This window comes from Cryptotermes secundus, unplaced genomic scaffold, assembly GCF_002891405.2.
Source record: "Cryptotermes secundus unplaced genomic scaffold, Csec_1.0 scaffold2252, whole genome shotgun sequence".
Lineage (NCBI taxonomy): Eukaryota > Metazoa > Arthropoda > Insecta > Blattodea > Kalotermitidae > Cryptotermes > Cryptotermes secundus.
Window position 1 is genome coordinate 41,012 of NW_019732873.1, and position 15,934 is coordinate 56,945.

Sequence of the window (15,934 nt, forward strand, 5' to 3'; positions counted from 1 at the left end):
TAGCAAGATGATTATTTTGTTATGACGTTTCTAGAACACGCATTCATGGCTCTTGCAACGATCGATGGACGGCTGGCTACCATGTCTGTGATGCTTCGTCTGAACCAGCCGTCAAGCCCGTCTCCTGTTTTGACGCCAGTTGCCAGTCGCCCAGCCAGTGAAGAGAAGCCAGATCTCTACTGTGTGATGGCAAACATGAACTCTGTTAAATGTGCAGCCGGATGCGCAAATCTGAATGACTCACTTCTTGTTTGTGGTCAGTAATTTAAATATTAACATCTCACTGTAAACCTTTAGTGGCACTTTCCAGTGGATGTATATGCAAAATGGCTTTTATTGAATTTGTGTTAATGTTTATTGTCCAGGAGTTGGGGCTTCAGATCTTGTATTACAGAGTTGGTAACAGGAATTATGTTCCGGAATTAAGGTATATTATCCAGATTTTAAATCTTGTGGCCCTGCTGGGCTCTCAGCCGTGTTTGAGTTCAGGGGTTAATGGTGTTAGTATTGAAAGAATAGGGGCACGCAGTAGTGTAGTTGGTTAAGGCACTATGCTACAAGCCAGAAGGTAGAGGGTTCGAGGATTGATGAGGTGGATTTTTTCAATTGACCTAATCCTTCCAGCCGCACTATGACCCAGGGGTTGACTCAGCCTGTAACAGAAATGAATACCAGGAATCTATCTGGGGGTAAAGGTTGGCCGGAGCATAAGGCTGACAACCTTGCCTCCATCTGTGAGCCGATTGTCTAATAAATGTGGGAGCCTCGACGTCTCACAACCCCATGGGCCTTCACGGCCTGTTACAGGGATAGCTTATCTTTAGAATTGAAAGAATGGAATGTTTGGTCAGTTTGACTGTATTCTTGCATCTTTGCAGTATAGTAGCACAGTCGATGGAGGATAAACAGAATGTTGAATTCTTTGAGTAATTACAGATTATCATTTACTATATGTAGATAAACTTAAGTGGGGACATTTTTCATAACATCTAAATTCTTATTTGAACCAAACAAAACATAAATTCTCTCAGCAATTTATTATTCAAACTTTTTAGGCATGTTTCTAATAAAAGTATGTTAATACCTGTTATCGAGCCCCCTCCCTCTCCTTATTTCTCATTTTCTCCCTTCTTCTTGTCACTTCTCCATTCTACTCCTCTTCTCATGTTCCTTTTCTTTCTCTAGTACCACCGTCACAACTACTCCTGGCATCCCTTCCATTTTATACTAGCTGATGGACAAGAAGTTCCTGCAGTCTTCCCATCTCAGTTCATTATCATGTTATTCTGGTGGTGCTGTTGTCTGCTCCTGGTGCATTTAGTTTGGCTCTGTCAATGTTGCAGGTGGTTATGACCGGGCCGAGTGTCTCAAGTGTGTCGAGTTGTATGACCCAGACACTAATCTGTGGGGCACACTGTCCTCCATGAAGGAAGCTCGTGGCCGTTTTGACATTGCTGTAGTTAAGGGGAAAGTGTATGCCATTGGGGGAAGCAATGGGACAACTGAGCTTGCCACTGTTGAGAAGTATGACCCGCAAGAGAAGAAGTGGACTCAGATCACCCCCTTGCCTCTCGCAAGATGTAACATAGGCAAGTGCACTGTCTGTCAGCTTCCAGTAGTTAATGTTCGTGTAAACAAATTCAGTTATAATTTGGAGTTTTTTTTGTATGTGCTACTGGGAGAAGTAAAGAATACCCCATGCACTGTTGGCTTAGACGTAATAAAGCACATGTGTTTCAAAGTGTATTTTGTAGTTTATGAAGGCGGAAATGTGTAATTTGGGTTATAGCATAAGTGAATCCTTTGGAAGAACGATATTTATTCATTTTCTAAACTTACGATTGTGAGAGGGTTCTGCAGGCAGCCTTCAGGATGGAAACTCGTAGAAGTATCTTCCAAGACATCAGTGTTGCAAGTGAGGAGTTAACGTGGAACTGTATACGTATATGTGCTGATAGGACAACCTTGTTATTCAGAAACACGGAACACATGAGCAGCTCTCCTTTTCAGTATAGTGTTCGATGCATTTCTGTTTGTTTCATTTAGTTGTTGGGGCAGTTCTCGTATGCAGCTGGTTACATGGGTTAACTTCAAGGTGACTGTATGTTTATCCATAAATTTGGTTACGAAACACAGCCTTGTTATGATATATCGTTCTACATGTAACTGTGAGATGGAAGCTCTGAAATTGAGCAGTTTGAGGCTGCTGTAGCAACAGTTCTGTGAATGTGTGTAGTGTAGGAGCTCATAAATGAGTGAGCAGTCTTTTTGTTCCACTGTATAGGCCTGTTCTGTGATTATTGATGATAATGTGATATGAAGTGTTGTGTAACATGTAAAGTAGAGAGTTTACAGATTAGTATTTGTGTGCTATTTGAGGGGGATAGTGTTAAATATTGGCCTTAATGCGTGATTGAACAACTTGTAGGACTGGAGTGAAATATGAGAGAAAACAAGAGAAGTGAATGGTACAAAAACTTGTATAACAAATGGTTGGACTTCTGTTGAATTCTTTAGAGATGAATCATCATTGTTCCCTGACCAACCCCCCTTCCCATAGGGAACCCCTGATAGCCACTTTATGTGAGGCTGAAGGGGACCCCAGAACCAATAGAGAATAAAAAGATCCCTTTTCCCTGCCAGAAGTGCAACCCCTATTCCTTGGTTGTCTAGCCAATAGCATGGTCACTGTACTAATGGGGCTGTTTCAGCTGGGGGTGTCATGCTGTATGTAACGTGGGACAGTGGGACAGTTCTGTTAAAAGATTTTCGATTTTATGGAGGTAGTAAGAGAAAAGGGTGTTAAAGGAAGTGGCGTATAATACGTTTTGGTAAAGAACTAACCTCCTAGGCAAAGCTACCTAGAACTCCAGCCATTAATAGCCAAGATTTGAACCAAATAGCTCCCAAATGCACTCCTTCGTTTTTCAGTTTTTATACAGTTCTTAATATGAAATAAAATGATGGCCAACGTAAGTATCAATGTGACCTTCGTTATTGTTGCAAGTCTGTGTTTCATTGACTTAACAGTTGAATGATTTGTTGGAGCCCTTGTGGTTCAGTATTATATGATACACGTTTAAGCATTAACAGTGTTGTACTGAAGTGTATTCTAACTTTACTTCTCCCAGTGTCATCTGTATGAAGTGTGTGGAAGTTCTGCAGGTTCTGCTGTCATTCGAGCCCGGTGCTTGGACTCCATGAATAGTTGCTGTTACTGCATGAAATTGTCTTTCTTTCATGATTTCCATTGCGGAAATACAATTTGCTGCAAATAAAGAAGTGGTAATGAGTATGCAAATTTTCAAAGTGTCGTCATTCATTCATGCGTAGAGTAACTGAGTTGCGCGTTCGTGCAGATGCTTCTCTGGTTCCTTGCAAAAGTTAAAACTTGTTGAGGTATATATTTTAGTGAGTGCCAGTAAATCAGGGAATTATTTTTCACAGTGAACTTGAAAAATTTCAAAGATTACAGTGTTCCGGAATCGTGATGCCATTTAAATTGGTAGATAGGTTCCAACATTTCAGAGAATCTTGCTGGTTCTGTCTTTAGGGTAGAAAAGAGAATATACTTCTTCTGTTTTTCATAAGTGACATCAAGTACATTTCCCTCTGTTCATATGCACTCACTGTCATCAGCTGTGCCTTTGCTGCTGGCTGTTGTGTTACATAGAGCTATGCATTCTCATAGTTCAGTCTGCTGAGAACTGCTTTTCTTCAGGTTCTCAAGATGGTGACTGAAGATTGCTGTCTTCTGGAATGTGATGATGTATAGTCTGGTAGGAGTTTACCAGTGTTTTGGAGGAACATACTGCCTCCAACTTCAGGGTCAAAGAGTATGCCAGGCCATCAGCCAGCAAGAAGCAAACAGTAACTCTTCTGGCTTGCTTTGTTTATTCTTTGACCCTGAAGATGGAGGCAGTGTGTTCCTCCAGAACATAAGCAAACTTCTACCAGGCTACATGGTGTCACATCACAGAAGATGGTACTCCTCATTTGATTTAAATTTCAAACATGAATTTCTCTTCTCTTATATAGAATGTCATTGAGACTGGGGGAAGGGGAAAATTGTGAACTTAAGAACAATTTCATTGTGTATATCATGATCAGTTCTGGTTTCCAAGCACCAGTGGCTGTACCCATGAGAAGAGGATTGGGAGATGTAATGTATTTCAGGAGCATTTTCCACAGATGTGTAGCATTTAATGATGACAATCAGGAATGTGTTCTGTGAGAGTTCTGTTCCCAGATGTGTGTCAGCTCAGACAGACTGGCTGTAGATAGCAGTCAGGTAAGGCCTGCAACCAATTTCTTCATTCCATATCAATTGCCAAATATTTGAAATATATTGACACTTTGGTCCCGTAATACTGGTTTGGCACTTGATTCTGGTCTTTATGCCTCTATAGAATATATTTAAATTTCAGGATCCTTCAGCAAATGAGTTTGAATACGCTAGCATTAAAACATGTGTTTGTTTCCGATTTGCTTTTCAGCTTCACTTGTGTGTCAAGATGTCGGTTGAATGATGACCCTACCCACTGAAGAACAGAGTCTGCCTCTTAAAACTGAAAATAAGGGCTTTTAAACAATGTAACAGTTATAATGTGTTGGTACGGCCCCCAAACATTGCAAGCCACCAAGTTCGTCCGTTATGTAAATCCATTGTGTGGGCCAGAGCTGCAAGGTCGTCAGTATTCCATGCTGTAAATTTTGTTTTCAGTTGTACCATGGTCTTCTTTTTGTTTTAACAAAGTTATATGAAATACATTTTTCTGTAGTAGGGTTTTGATCACTGTTCCTGCTTTCCACAGGAAAGTAATCACAATCTGCAGTATAGACAGTGCAGTAGTTTGAGGTCATGCAGTATTATTGTTTGAATGCATTCAAGTGACAAGTTTAGAACATGCAAGCTGGAAATTGACATGGGGAAAAGTGTATTCCATGTGATTTTGTGTTGTAAAACCATGGTCTTGAGCTTGGTATCTTGTGCCAAAGGATACGCTTGTTTTGGGTCCTGGACCAAGACATTATGAACTGATGTGTTACGCCCCTCCATCGTGTAATTAAAGTCCCAACGAACATTGGTGAGTAAATCGCACTGTGTGATTCCTCTAGCTCTAATTGTAGTTTGCATACTGAGGCAAAAAGGGAAATGCTCCTGAATCAGCTTGTATACACAAAGCTGGTATGAAAGAACATTTTGTTTAGTTGAGTCAGTTGTGAGTTATCACTGATGAATGAAATTTGTGCTAATCACAGTTTGAAGATACTCTACGAATGGATTATATGCTAAATAATTTGTAGTGTAGTTTCAGGTTGATATTCAGTAGCTGTATGAATTGAAATAAAGTAGGGTACATCAAATTGTAGGCTAGTGAAGTGTTATTTGATTTCCATTCCAGAAGGTACTGTTTAATGCTGATTTTTGCCACATTCTTGAGACAGTAATGATCATGAGTTGTATACACATAGAATTGGATGACTGACTCAGCTATGTCTTCAGCCAACAAACATGTTGCTTAGTGTTTGTGAACATAACCCATGCATGCCATCTGTTAACAGGAGTGTGCGATCTCAGTGACCTGATCTACTGTATTGGGGGCTGGAACGGTCAAGCAGGCATCAAGCAGTGTGATGTTCTGGACCCTGCCACAGGACAGTGGAGCTCCATTGCTTCGCTGCAGACAGGTACCTGTCTGTGGGCCACATTATAAGAAGCATGTTTCCCATCAGCATGCTGGTATAAATATGTGCCATACCCTTCAGTGATCATGTCAGTGAAGCACTAGCATATGAATAAGATTCAGACATAAAATGTTGTGCAGGTCGATGGGTACTAATGATCAGCTTCTAAAGGTTTGCATAATATATTGCATATAGTCTAGGGGAGTCATACAAATTCCATATTGATGTACTTAGGTTAATTTTGTTGTGAAAATAACAGAAACAAAATTGATGGAGTATTTATTAAACAGTTAAGTTTTTTTAACAAGATTAACAGAAATGAGTACCAGGAATCATCCTGGGGGGTAAAGGACAGCTGGTGTCTAAGGCTGACAGCCTGACCACCATCTCACCATCTGTGAGCCGACTGTCTAGAAGATGTCGGAGCCTCAACCTCTCACAAACTTATGGGCCTTCATGGCCTGTTACAGGGATAGCTTTACCTTACTTTCACCACATTCATTAAAAGAGGAGGAAGACACTAACACACATTTTGGGAAATGGGAGGCTGCTTATGCAGGCTGTACAAGAGAATTATAATATATTCTGCATATAGGATAAGAGAAAGTCAAGATCCAGAAATATCTGTGTTGAAAATGTCACATGCCAGGCTGAATTGTATGACTTGCCATCATTTGAATGTCACCCTGTTGTGTTTCAGGCCGCTATCAAGCAGGTGTGTGCTCCATGGATGGTCTGGTGTTTGCGGTGGGTGGATGTGATGCCTGGAACTGTCTCAGCTCTGTCGAAGTGTATGATCCGCAGACAGATGTGTGGACATATGCCAAGGGAATGATCACTGCAAGAAGAGGATGTGGTGTTGCGGTTTTCAAAGGTGGTTTCTCGGTTCTTACATAGATTTTTTTTTTTTCATATTAAGTGAGATACTGGCATAGCTGTTATTAACTTGGAAAGCTTTCTCTCTTAATTATACACTATAGACAGTTTTAAGATTAATGCAAGGAAAACTTGAGTATATAATTTATGTTTCATTTCAAGAACCTGGGTCCGAATTGCCAAGTATAGTGAAGAAGGCCTCTGAAAGTGTGATGTATTCTGAGCATTATCAGCTTTAAATACATTTCCTCCTTGCAGTGCAGGGTATGTTACGTACATGGGTGAGGAGAGATTTGTGCACATTTTCATTAGGAAAACCTGAAAGATACGACACGAATACCTGGGCTTTTTTTTTTTTATTGCTAGTGGGGTGGGACTGAGTCCCTTGTACTGCGACCACTTCTGGCCTGTTGTACCAGCCCCATATGATAGGTGAGGGTGATTGTGGAGCAATTGGTGGAATGGAGATTGGCAGGGGAAACCGAAGCACTTGGAGAAAACCTGCCCCAGTGCCACTTTGTCCACCACAGCTCCCACTTGACAAGACCCGGGATCGAATCCGGGCCGCCGCGGTGGGAAGCCAGCAACTAACCGCTTGAGCTATGGTGCGGCCCAATACCTAGGCTTACATGGGAAAATAATTGTAAAATGTATCTTACAGCAATAGAAGAAAAGGATGTGGGCTGACTTCATATAGCTCGGGACAGGACTCCGTGGAAGGTTGTTGTGAGCATGGTAATGGTAGTTCACATTCCGTATAGTACTGGGCAGTTCTTGATAAGATGATCAACTGTGCTGTAGCATTTCTTCTCAGTTGTAACTTTCATAATGTGTCTATGACTGTGAGGTTATTACCAAACTGTCATCTCCCACGTATTCCCTCAGTACTTTTGAAAATGTTCATATCCATTGCTGAATTCTACTTTCATTTCTCTTTGTAAGGATCCATGTTACATTCTTACATGGTAATGTCCATATAAACTTCCTGAAGCTGCTTTCTGATAGTGCAAAATGTTGCTACTAACGGACCCAACTGGGGATTGCTCTGAACACTGACAAGTGAATATGCCGGTGCGATATGATGTGTTTCAGGACGACTTTATGCTGTTGGTGGGTCGGATGGGTCACACTCCCTGTGTTCCACAGAGATTTACGATCCACAAGAGAAAACCTGGACTCCAGGCCCTAACATGACTACAGCACGTGCCAACGTTGGCGTTGCTGTTATAGGCAGTCGGCTGTATGCAGTTGGAGGGTTTTCAGGTATGGGGAGAAATTTGGGGTACTATGTGGGAAAGTGTGAAGGTAAAAGCAGTTTTAGACTTAAACATTTTGTCCTTTATGCTTTTTGCTGTGTATGAGTAGTGACAATATTCTTCTGTGTTGTCAACTTGCATGAAGAATCTTGTTCTGCGGATAGTGTAGGTAACAGTGAAGTTGTCCACATGAAGGCATTTGGTAGAGTGGTCACCACTGTTGTGACTAAGGTTCTACATGAATCTCCCCAGTTCCTCCAGGCAATTGCCAGGACAGTATGTCAGGCCATGACCCCCATCTTCCAAATCGTTTGCAATCAGTCATTCCATCATCCATTGCAGTATAAGCTAGATACTGAAAGTGTCTTAAAATAATTCATAGAAGAAAGAACAAAGAAACAGATGGAGGTGAGGGCTCAGGATCATACCCCATTCACTTTGCCAGCTGCCTCCCCTGAAGCTCCCAGTGTTCACTAAATAGGAGGCTGGGTGGGCCTTGTAGCTTGACTGGAAATTCTGGACAGGAGAAAGATGTCTATCCCTGCTGGGAAAGGAACAGGTAGTCCTGTTACCCAGCCTGTGGCCAGTATGCTGACTGAGGTACCCCGACTCCTTCAAAAGATACTGTTATCTGTATAAAAAGGTAAAGCTATCCCTGTAACAGGCCATGAAAGTCCATAGGGCTGTGAGAGGTCGAGACTTCCACATTTTCTAGATAACTGGGTCACAGATGGTGGTGAGGTCTGCCTTACACGCCAGCCACACTTTCTGTTAGAGGCTGAGTCTACCCCAGCACCGTACTATAGCCAGAAGGATTAGGTCAGTTGAAAAATCCAATGATCTCATCAGGACTCGAACCTGTGACTTCCCAGCTTGTAGCATAGTGTCTCAACCAACTGTGCTACCGTGTGCCTCCATTATGTATGTAACTAATGTAAGATCCATTGAGAACTCAATGGGAAGCTTTTGTATTGTTAATAGCTCCTCCTCTCTTCAAAATTTCTTCGCAGCCTTACTTATTTTTTAATGATATGTTGAGGCCATTACCATTATCAGCACCAAAACAGCCCTTTTTTGAGCCATAGCCTCAGTAGATTCTGCCAGATTTATCTGGTTTCTACGTCCTTGTATTTCACAACACTAATTTTTTTATACAGAGGAGGGTTGGGAGCCTTGTGTCCAACCCCCAACCTGGAGGACCACATCTCTGTAATTAGGTCCCCCAAAGACAGGGTGGGTAGATACACCCCCAGGCGCCAGGTTCCCTTTTCATTGTTGCTTTCTACAACTTGCATGAGCACTATCATCCATGAATAACATGCATAAATCATCATTTATGGACCATCTAGTTTATATAACATATCACACTTCACATAAAAATATTGTCAGTATTTGCAGAGTAGACATAATACTGAAGTGAAAGAGTGCTCATTTGTGATGTACATCTTCCGTGCAGCACATTAATGTTCATAGTCTTTTATGTGGTAACCCGAATTTCTGTAATGTCACAGCTGCAGGTTTTTGTGTGTGTATGGAAGGACAGTGTCTTTGGTGTAGGAGTGTGACATGTTTGGTTCATTTCCAGGCAAGACTTTCCTAAACAGCATCGAGTACCTCGATGAGAAGACCAATGAGTGGACCACTTTTGTTCCCAAGGTAGAGATGCAGGACATCGCTGAGGCATTCCGTCCAGATATTGTTCTGGGTCCCTTGCATTCACAGCCTGAACACGTGAATGGCTCTGCTGATGTGCATCAGGACAGCAGCGACTCTGACAAGAACACAAACATAGTTGAAGAGCCTGTTCCTCGACGCAGAAAAAGAAGTCAGAGACAGTAGAGATGCTTTGTGTAATTGTGAAAGTTGGAGGCAATGAGGGCCTTAGGAGGTTATGGCCCCCCAGTGGGACATTGAGGCACCAGTATTCTTAAGAAGTAATCCCTGGGTGTTTTTTTTTTTTTCTTTTTTCATGAGGGGGGTCCCTTCCCAGAATGTTTCCTCCCCCCCATCTCGAGCTTCTGTGTAGTTAGTGAAATATGAAGCTCAAGATCTGTCCAGTATCTTTCATTGTGAGTGTTTCACTGATGTGCAGTTGTGTTGTGATATGCCTCATTGAAAGCACTTTGCACTGTAGCATCAAACTGAAACATTTTATGTCCTAACCCTTTTGGGAAGGAACCTAATTCTGTAAAACATGATATTAGGCACTATATCTACCTTACTTAACGTCGTCTGAATGTTGCCTCCCATGTGTTAGCCTATAGCATGAGAGAACAGTGATGTGCAGAATATCTGATTGATGCTGTTTTTTATATTACATTTGAGCCAGATTTTCCTCAAGGAAGAACATAGATCTTTTGTTGCCTTCTCAAGGACCAACTCTCAATTTGGTGTGGATGAATTCAAAAGTTTGTATGCGGATGATTTAATGCAATGTCTTGAATTTCAAATGAAATAAAATAAAATACCTTGGTCTCATTTGGCCCTGGTGTTTGAATTCTCTCAGGTCCCCCCTTTCCCCAATTTTGATTACATTTTTAAAATTTTTTATGATCAGAACTGTCCCATTGAGACTAATTAACATATTTGGACAATTTTAATTTTTGTAGACACTGAAAAATCAAATGAAATTTTTGTAATCACAAAAGTTGTACCTGTATTTATTTATATACATGAAATTTTGTAATAATGTATGTATTCTCAGTACATTGATAACATAAACGTCTGTAGGCAAAACAAGGAAACAGTTCAGTAATTCACTATTGAAAATGAGGTATGACAGTTTTTATATTAAAAATACATTAATGATAGTTAATAGTATGAATCCTATATAATGAATTTTGAATAATTTTATTACAGTTTATGTCCATGAGCTTCAGATGCAATACACACAAATCACGCAACACTGGTTGCCAATCTTTCTGGGTGCCCTCGAACACTTGACTTGTATCCTCCATGTCTGAAGTCTTTGCTAGTAGCAGTAATTTAATTCAGAATGATTCAGATTGTATCTTCAGGGTAATTTCCACTTGGTAATGATTTGTGCAAACACTGCAATTCTGCAGTGCCAGCAGTTCAGTACCAGACATTCATGCATTTCTGCACCTTAATGTGAATTTAAATTTACAGAATTTCAAATGATTTTTATATAATTTTTTTAGTGAAGATTAAACAATGAAGTTACTTGTCTCAAGTAGAAAAATGATGATTAAAAAAGTGGCTGAAATGAATTTATTTTAATGCTAATTGAGTTGTGTATTTCTGAGTTTAAATTAAACAGCATGAAGCCAAAGAAATAGCAAAGATAAGCATCAACAGTCAAAACTTCATGCTATCGCTATGTAAACCAGAATACCTTTTTAGGGCAGCTTTTCCCTTTCATTTAGGTGGGAAATGGAAATATATATATGGGGATAATCATGGTACAGTACAGTGTTTCAGAAGCTGAGTCTTCTTCTGTTGTCTGGTATAGGAGGAGGGGAAGGATTGTACTCAGTTGGGCACCACTGGCAACAGGAGAGGATCTGGCTTCCAAAATCATTGTCTATTTTAACCATACCTAATATGATCACCAGTATCCAGCATAGTATTTACAAATTACATTTCATTATGGTGAACAAAGTGTTTTCAGATTTAAGAAATATTTTAACTTGAGCTGTGTAATGCAGGGGGCAGTAGTTCATATCACTTATGCATGTAGCAACCAGTGACAGAAACATTGAAATGACTTGTTTCAACGCATGGAAGAAACACATACACTTTGATCTCAGAAGTTTATCTTTGTTTTATTTATATGATTACTGTTCTGTCTTACCTAGTTTATGTTTTTCATGTTACTGGATTCTGTTGCAATACAAGTCACGATGCAGTATAGTCATAACTTCTGTCTGAATTTGGGTGCTTGGAGTAGTGCTGTTAGGCCTATGAGAGTGACTGGTTTAATCCAACATTCTCATTTAAAAGCATGATGAAGTTTTTAAATTCTTTTTCACACATTTGCTCTCAGTCCTGTCACTTGGGTTGAATGTCACCATGTGCCAGTGCTGATCCTGGAAAGAGAGGTGCTCTTTTCAGTGTATGTAGAAGTGATAATGTCCTGCAGATGTCTCTGATATGCAAAGGAAATTTAAATGTAACATGTTGGAGCATGACACAATTGAAATATCTGGTGATAACTGATATTCACTTGTTCTATTCCATTTCTATTTTGAATGTAGTGGATCAGAATCCAGTTCTCTTAGGAAAAATGACTAATTTGGTACATGAAGTCCCAGTACAGGGTGTGGCATTGCATATGTGGACATGAATTTCTGTGAAATGATGATGTTGAAGATTGAACTCTGTAAGATGTTGGTTAAAATTAAGTAACCCAAAGTATTGAGCAAGCATTTGTGAATTCCATGGTATGTTAGGTGCAACAAGTAATTCTGCGAGAAGATTGACAGCAAGTGTTTAAGTAGCGTCTGACACAGAAGTGTTATTAGTTCATGCTGTAGAATCTTTGTATCTGCTTCCAGATTAGTTATATATTTCAGTGTTTGCATTGTATTGAAATTGCCATAAAGTAATTCTGTATTTCTGTTGATGTATTTGAATCTTGGTCATATTGAGGTGTGAAGATGGAATTAATGAAGATTAGTATGTAAAAGAATGATGTATTTTTATAATGGTATATGTACTCGGTTCTGTAACAGCTGTTAATGTCTGCTGCAATACGAGTCATGTAGAGAGAACTGTAGTCAAATGTTTATGCTGATACACATACATGTCAACATGGTCACTAACTGGATGGAAGACTGGCTGTGACGTATTGCCCTATCATTTTTCTTACAATATCCTCTTTTTCCCACACCTCCTCCTTCCTCCCCAGTTTTTTTATCTTCCTTCTCCTGATGACAACTTCTTTAATGTGTTCCCATCTTGATCAGTAGTTTCCTCTGGGGAATTTTCATTTTATGTTTAAATCTTTGGCATTCTTTCTTTCTTTCTTTCTTTAACATTTACAGATGATAGAGTACCATAATGCAGAATCTGTTCATCACATGTAATAGACTCCCAAAACTTTCCTTGTGGTGCTCAGTTCAATGTTACACAGGTTGCTAGTTGCACACAGAAGCTTTGCAGGTGCAAGCATGGTGTGTTCAGAAACAGAATGTGTTAATTCTCAGCATTACCTTAGTCGCTGTTCATGAAGCACTTAGCAATGCAGGCACCCAGAAGGAAGTATCGAATGAGACAACAGTGTTGTTGCTTGCATATACTTCTGTAGTTTGAGTTGCAATTTAAATGGTGGACATCATGCAAGAAAGGTTGATATGTAAATGGATTTCGGAAAGAAGTAAACAACTCTCTAAATTCCCGATATCGGCCACAGGTGTTAAAGGATATGAGAGAGAATTTTAGATACATTGAAGATTAGGTGGGAGGATGTGAACTGGAATCAGTTCATGATACAAACCAGTGGTGGGCTCTTGTGAGCACTCTTGAATTGTAAAGGGCCATGCAGAATCTCATGAATGTTAACATGATCCTGACTTATAATTTAGGGGGGGTTCAACCATCTGACAAGGTTTTGGTTTCACTTGTAACCTGTAACCAGTTTTTGAGGGCTTTCCATATCCCATAAAATACTGTGGAATAGATGCCTGTTTCTAGGCAATGACTGCAAACCAACAAGACAATGGCCATTGCTGGGGAATACATGTCTTCACAAGATTTCCAGTTTTTTCCCCTTCATTGATGCACATGCATTTGGTTTTGTTGGCTAGATTTTGTAGCTTACATTTCTTTCCTAGTTCCAGGAACATTTGTGCTTTATCACAAGTTTTTGAATATTTTCCTGTTTTCCCTCTCCAAACTAGCCTGGTGGTAGGTAATTAAATGTCTGAAGTGAATGACTTAGGTTGACGAGTGATTGAGGTTGGCTCTTTCCAAGGGACACTCCATGGGAGTCTCTCCCACCCCTCACCTGAGGACAAACATCCAGTTTCTGAAGTGCTGTTTTTTCTCTAGTTTCTAGAATACTAGACACTGGACAAAGTCCAAAAACGCAATAATTATGGGTATTATATTGTAAATCATTGTCAGAACCCATTAGAATGGTAGGGCTGGTATTGCAATCAAGGAGAACAAATAAATAACAAAGAAAGGAGTTCATTCAGAAGGGTGGGTAGGCCATTGTTAATTTTGTCATGTAGTACCAGATTGAATTTTATATTTGTTGTGGTTTATTGGGTATCAAAATTGTAAAAATTAATGATCCTTTAGTAGAGATTCCTGCAGTCTTCTTCAGGGGAAGTAGTGCCTAATTTTTACTGCTGTGGCATGGACAAATATTGAAATGTCTATAGTGTATCGTTATTGCTATTTTTTTTGTTGATACATAATCAAGTCAGGAATATAACGATCCAGAAGGCTTTTCATTTTTCTTCACAGTGATGACCAGTTGCCAAACGAAAATTGTCTTGATGCACTACATTTTATTCCGTCTCTTGGCTCTGACCAGAAGAAAATTATGAGTGATGTCAGCAGTAAAAATAAGAATGTGATTACAGATCCACTGTTATGTATGGTGACAACCTAAATTTCAGTGGCCAGAAAGGTGGGGGGGAATTGAACTGAACAGTAATGAGATTACAGGGAATGAGAATGAAGTTAAAACATATTGATAATGTGATGGATTGTGACTACAGACATGTTTGGGATTGTTGACTTGATTAATTCCACACTTTGATACAGTGTATGACTCCACTTTACAGTTCGCTGATTCACTAATGTCCACAATCATGTCTTCACTTCCATTGCTTGGTAGCGGCATTTTCACCAGTGCAGTTATATTTACTGTGGTCAAAATCAGTAGTATATGTTATCTTACTTATCAGTGGTTGTTGTATACTTGATGTTTTGTGGTCGTTGTCTATATATGGCTCAACATGCCACAATATAAATGCCATAGTTACAAGAGAGAGTTAAAAATATATGCTTGCAGCAAATATTTTCAATAAAAAGATAAGTTGTATAGTCAAAAATGCATGCTCTCTAGAGAAAAAGTCCTTAAGCGTGAAATTTATAATAAATGATTTTCACAATAGGGAAGCTTCAACAAACATCAAACTTTGCACATTGGAGATAAGCTTTACAAAAGTTGCAATATATATTTATTGGCGAAATGTCGTCTTGACATCAACGGTCTCGCACTGGAGAGAAGCGTTTGAAATGTGGTGTTTGCAACACGGAGAGAAGCAATGTAGGTGTGAGAAAGAAAAGGCCCTGTAGAGAAAGAGACTGGAGAGAAGCCTTTGAAATGTGATGTTTGCAATACTGAGAGAAGCAATGTAGGTGTGAAATTTGTAATAAATTCTATTCACAAAAGGGAGGTCTCAAAACAGACGTTTGCACGCTGGAGATAAGTGTTACAAATGTAACAGTTGCAGTCTCAGTATCTGTTGAGAAAAATAATGTTGATAGACATCAATGGACTCATACTGGAGAGAAGCATTTTGAATGCGATGTTTGCAATAACTACTTCACACAGAGAGGAAGCTGTGACTTTGTTGTCATAAGTATTCTGAAGATAAACATTTTAAGAGCTCTAGTTCTCATGTAGTGCGTCAGTGTATACACACCGGTGATAGGCCGTATACCTGCGATTATTATTCTAAATGTATTAGATGTCAGTAAACTCCAAATCCATATTCACGCTTACTTCAGGAAATAAGGGTATTGAGCTTGCTTGACTATTGACCTGACTAAAAGGGTGAATATGCCCCTGTGCTTGGTTAGGTATTTCTTTATGAAGATGTATGGATTTAATGTATAGGTTCATACATTCCTAAATTTGGAGCTAAGTGGAGGCCTCGAAATTATTTATAACAAACCTCTTGCAGTATCAGCATCCATGAACATCGTTTTGACATTGTTTACTTTTAGTTCTTGAACAGGCGTACCAGCATAATCACTGCCAGCAGGCTGGATGACCTAGGAACTAGAATTTTATTTCTGTAAGGACAAGAGATTTTTCTCCCTTCCACAGCTTTGAGATCACCTCTGGATGCTGCCCAGCCTTGAATCCCGTCAGAATGTGTAGTAAAGCACTGAGACTGTGAAGTTGACGT

At 39.8% G+C, this 15,934-nt stretch overlaps 1 protein-coding gene across 1 annotated transcript in view; it reads left to right on the plus strand.

Annotated features, from left to right (window-relative positions):
- Positions 1-12,614, plus strand: part of LOC111867834 (influenza virus NS1A-binding protein homolog) — a 31,888-nt gene extending 19,274 nt beyond the window's left edge. The window contains exons 8-13 of the mRNA XM_023858022.2: positions 35-256; positions 1,344-1,589; positions 5,566-5,691; positions 6,389-6,562; positions 7,657-7,827; positions 9,406-12,614. Coding sequence (XP_023713790.1) covers positions 35-256; positions 1,344-1,589; positions 5,566-5,691; positions 6,389-6,562; positions 7,657-7,827; positions 9,406-9,659 — 1,193 coding nt within the window. The 3' untranslated portion in view covers positions 9,660-12,614. The remainder of the gene's footprint in view (positions 1-34; positions 257-1,343; positions 1,590-5,565; positions 5,692-6,388; positions 6,563-7,656; positions 7,828-9,405) is intronic.
- Positions 12,615-15,934: the final 3,320 nt, after the last annotated feature.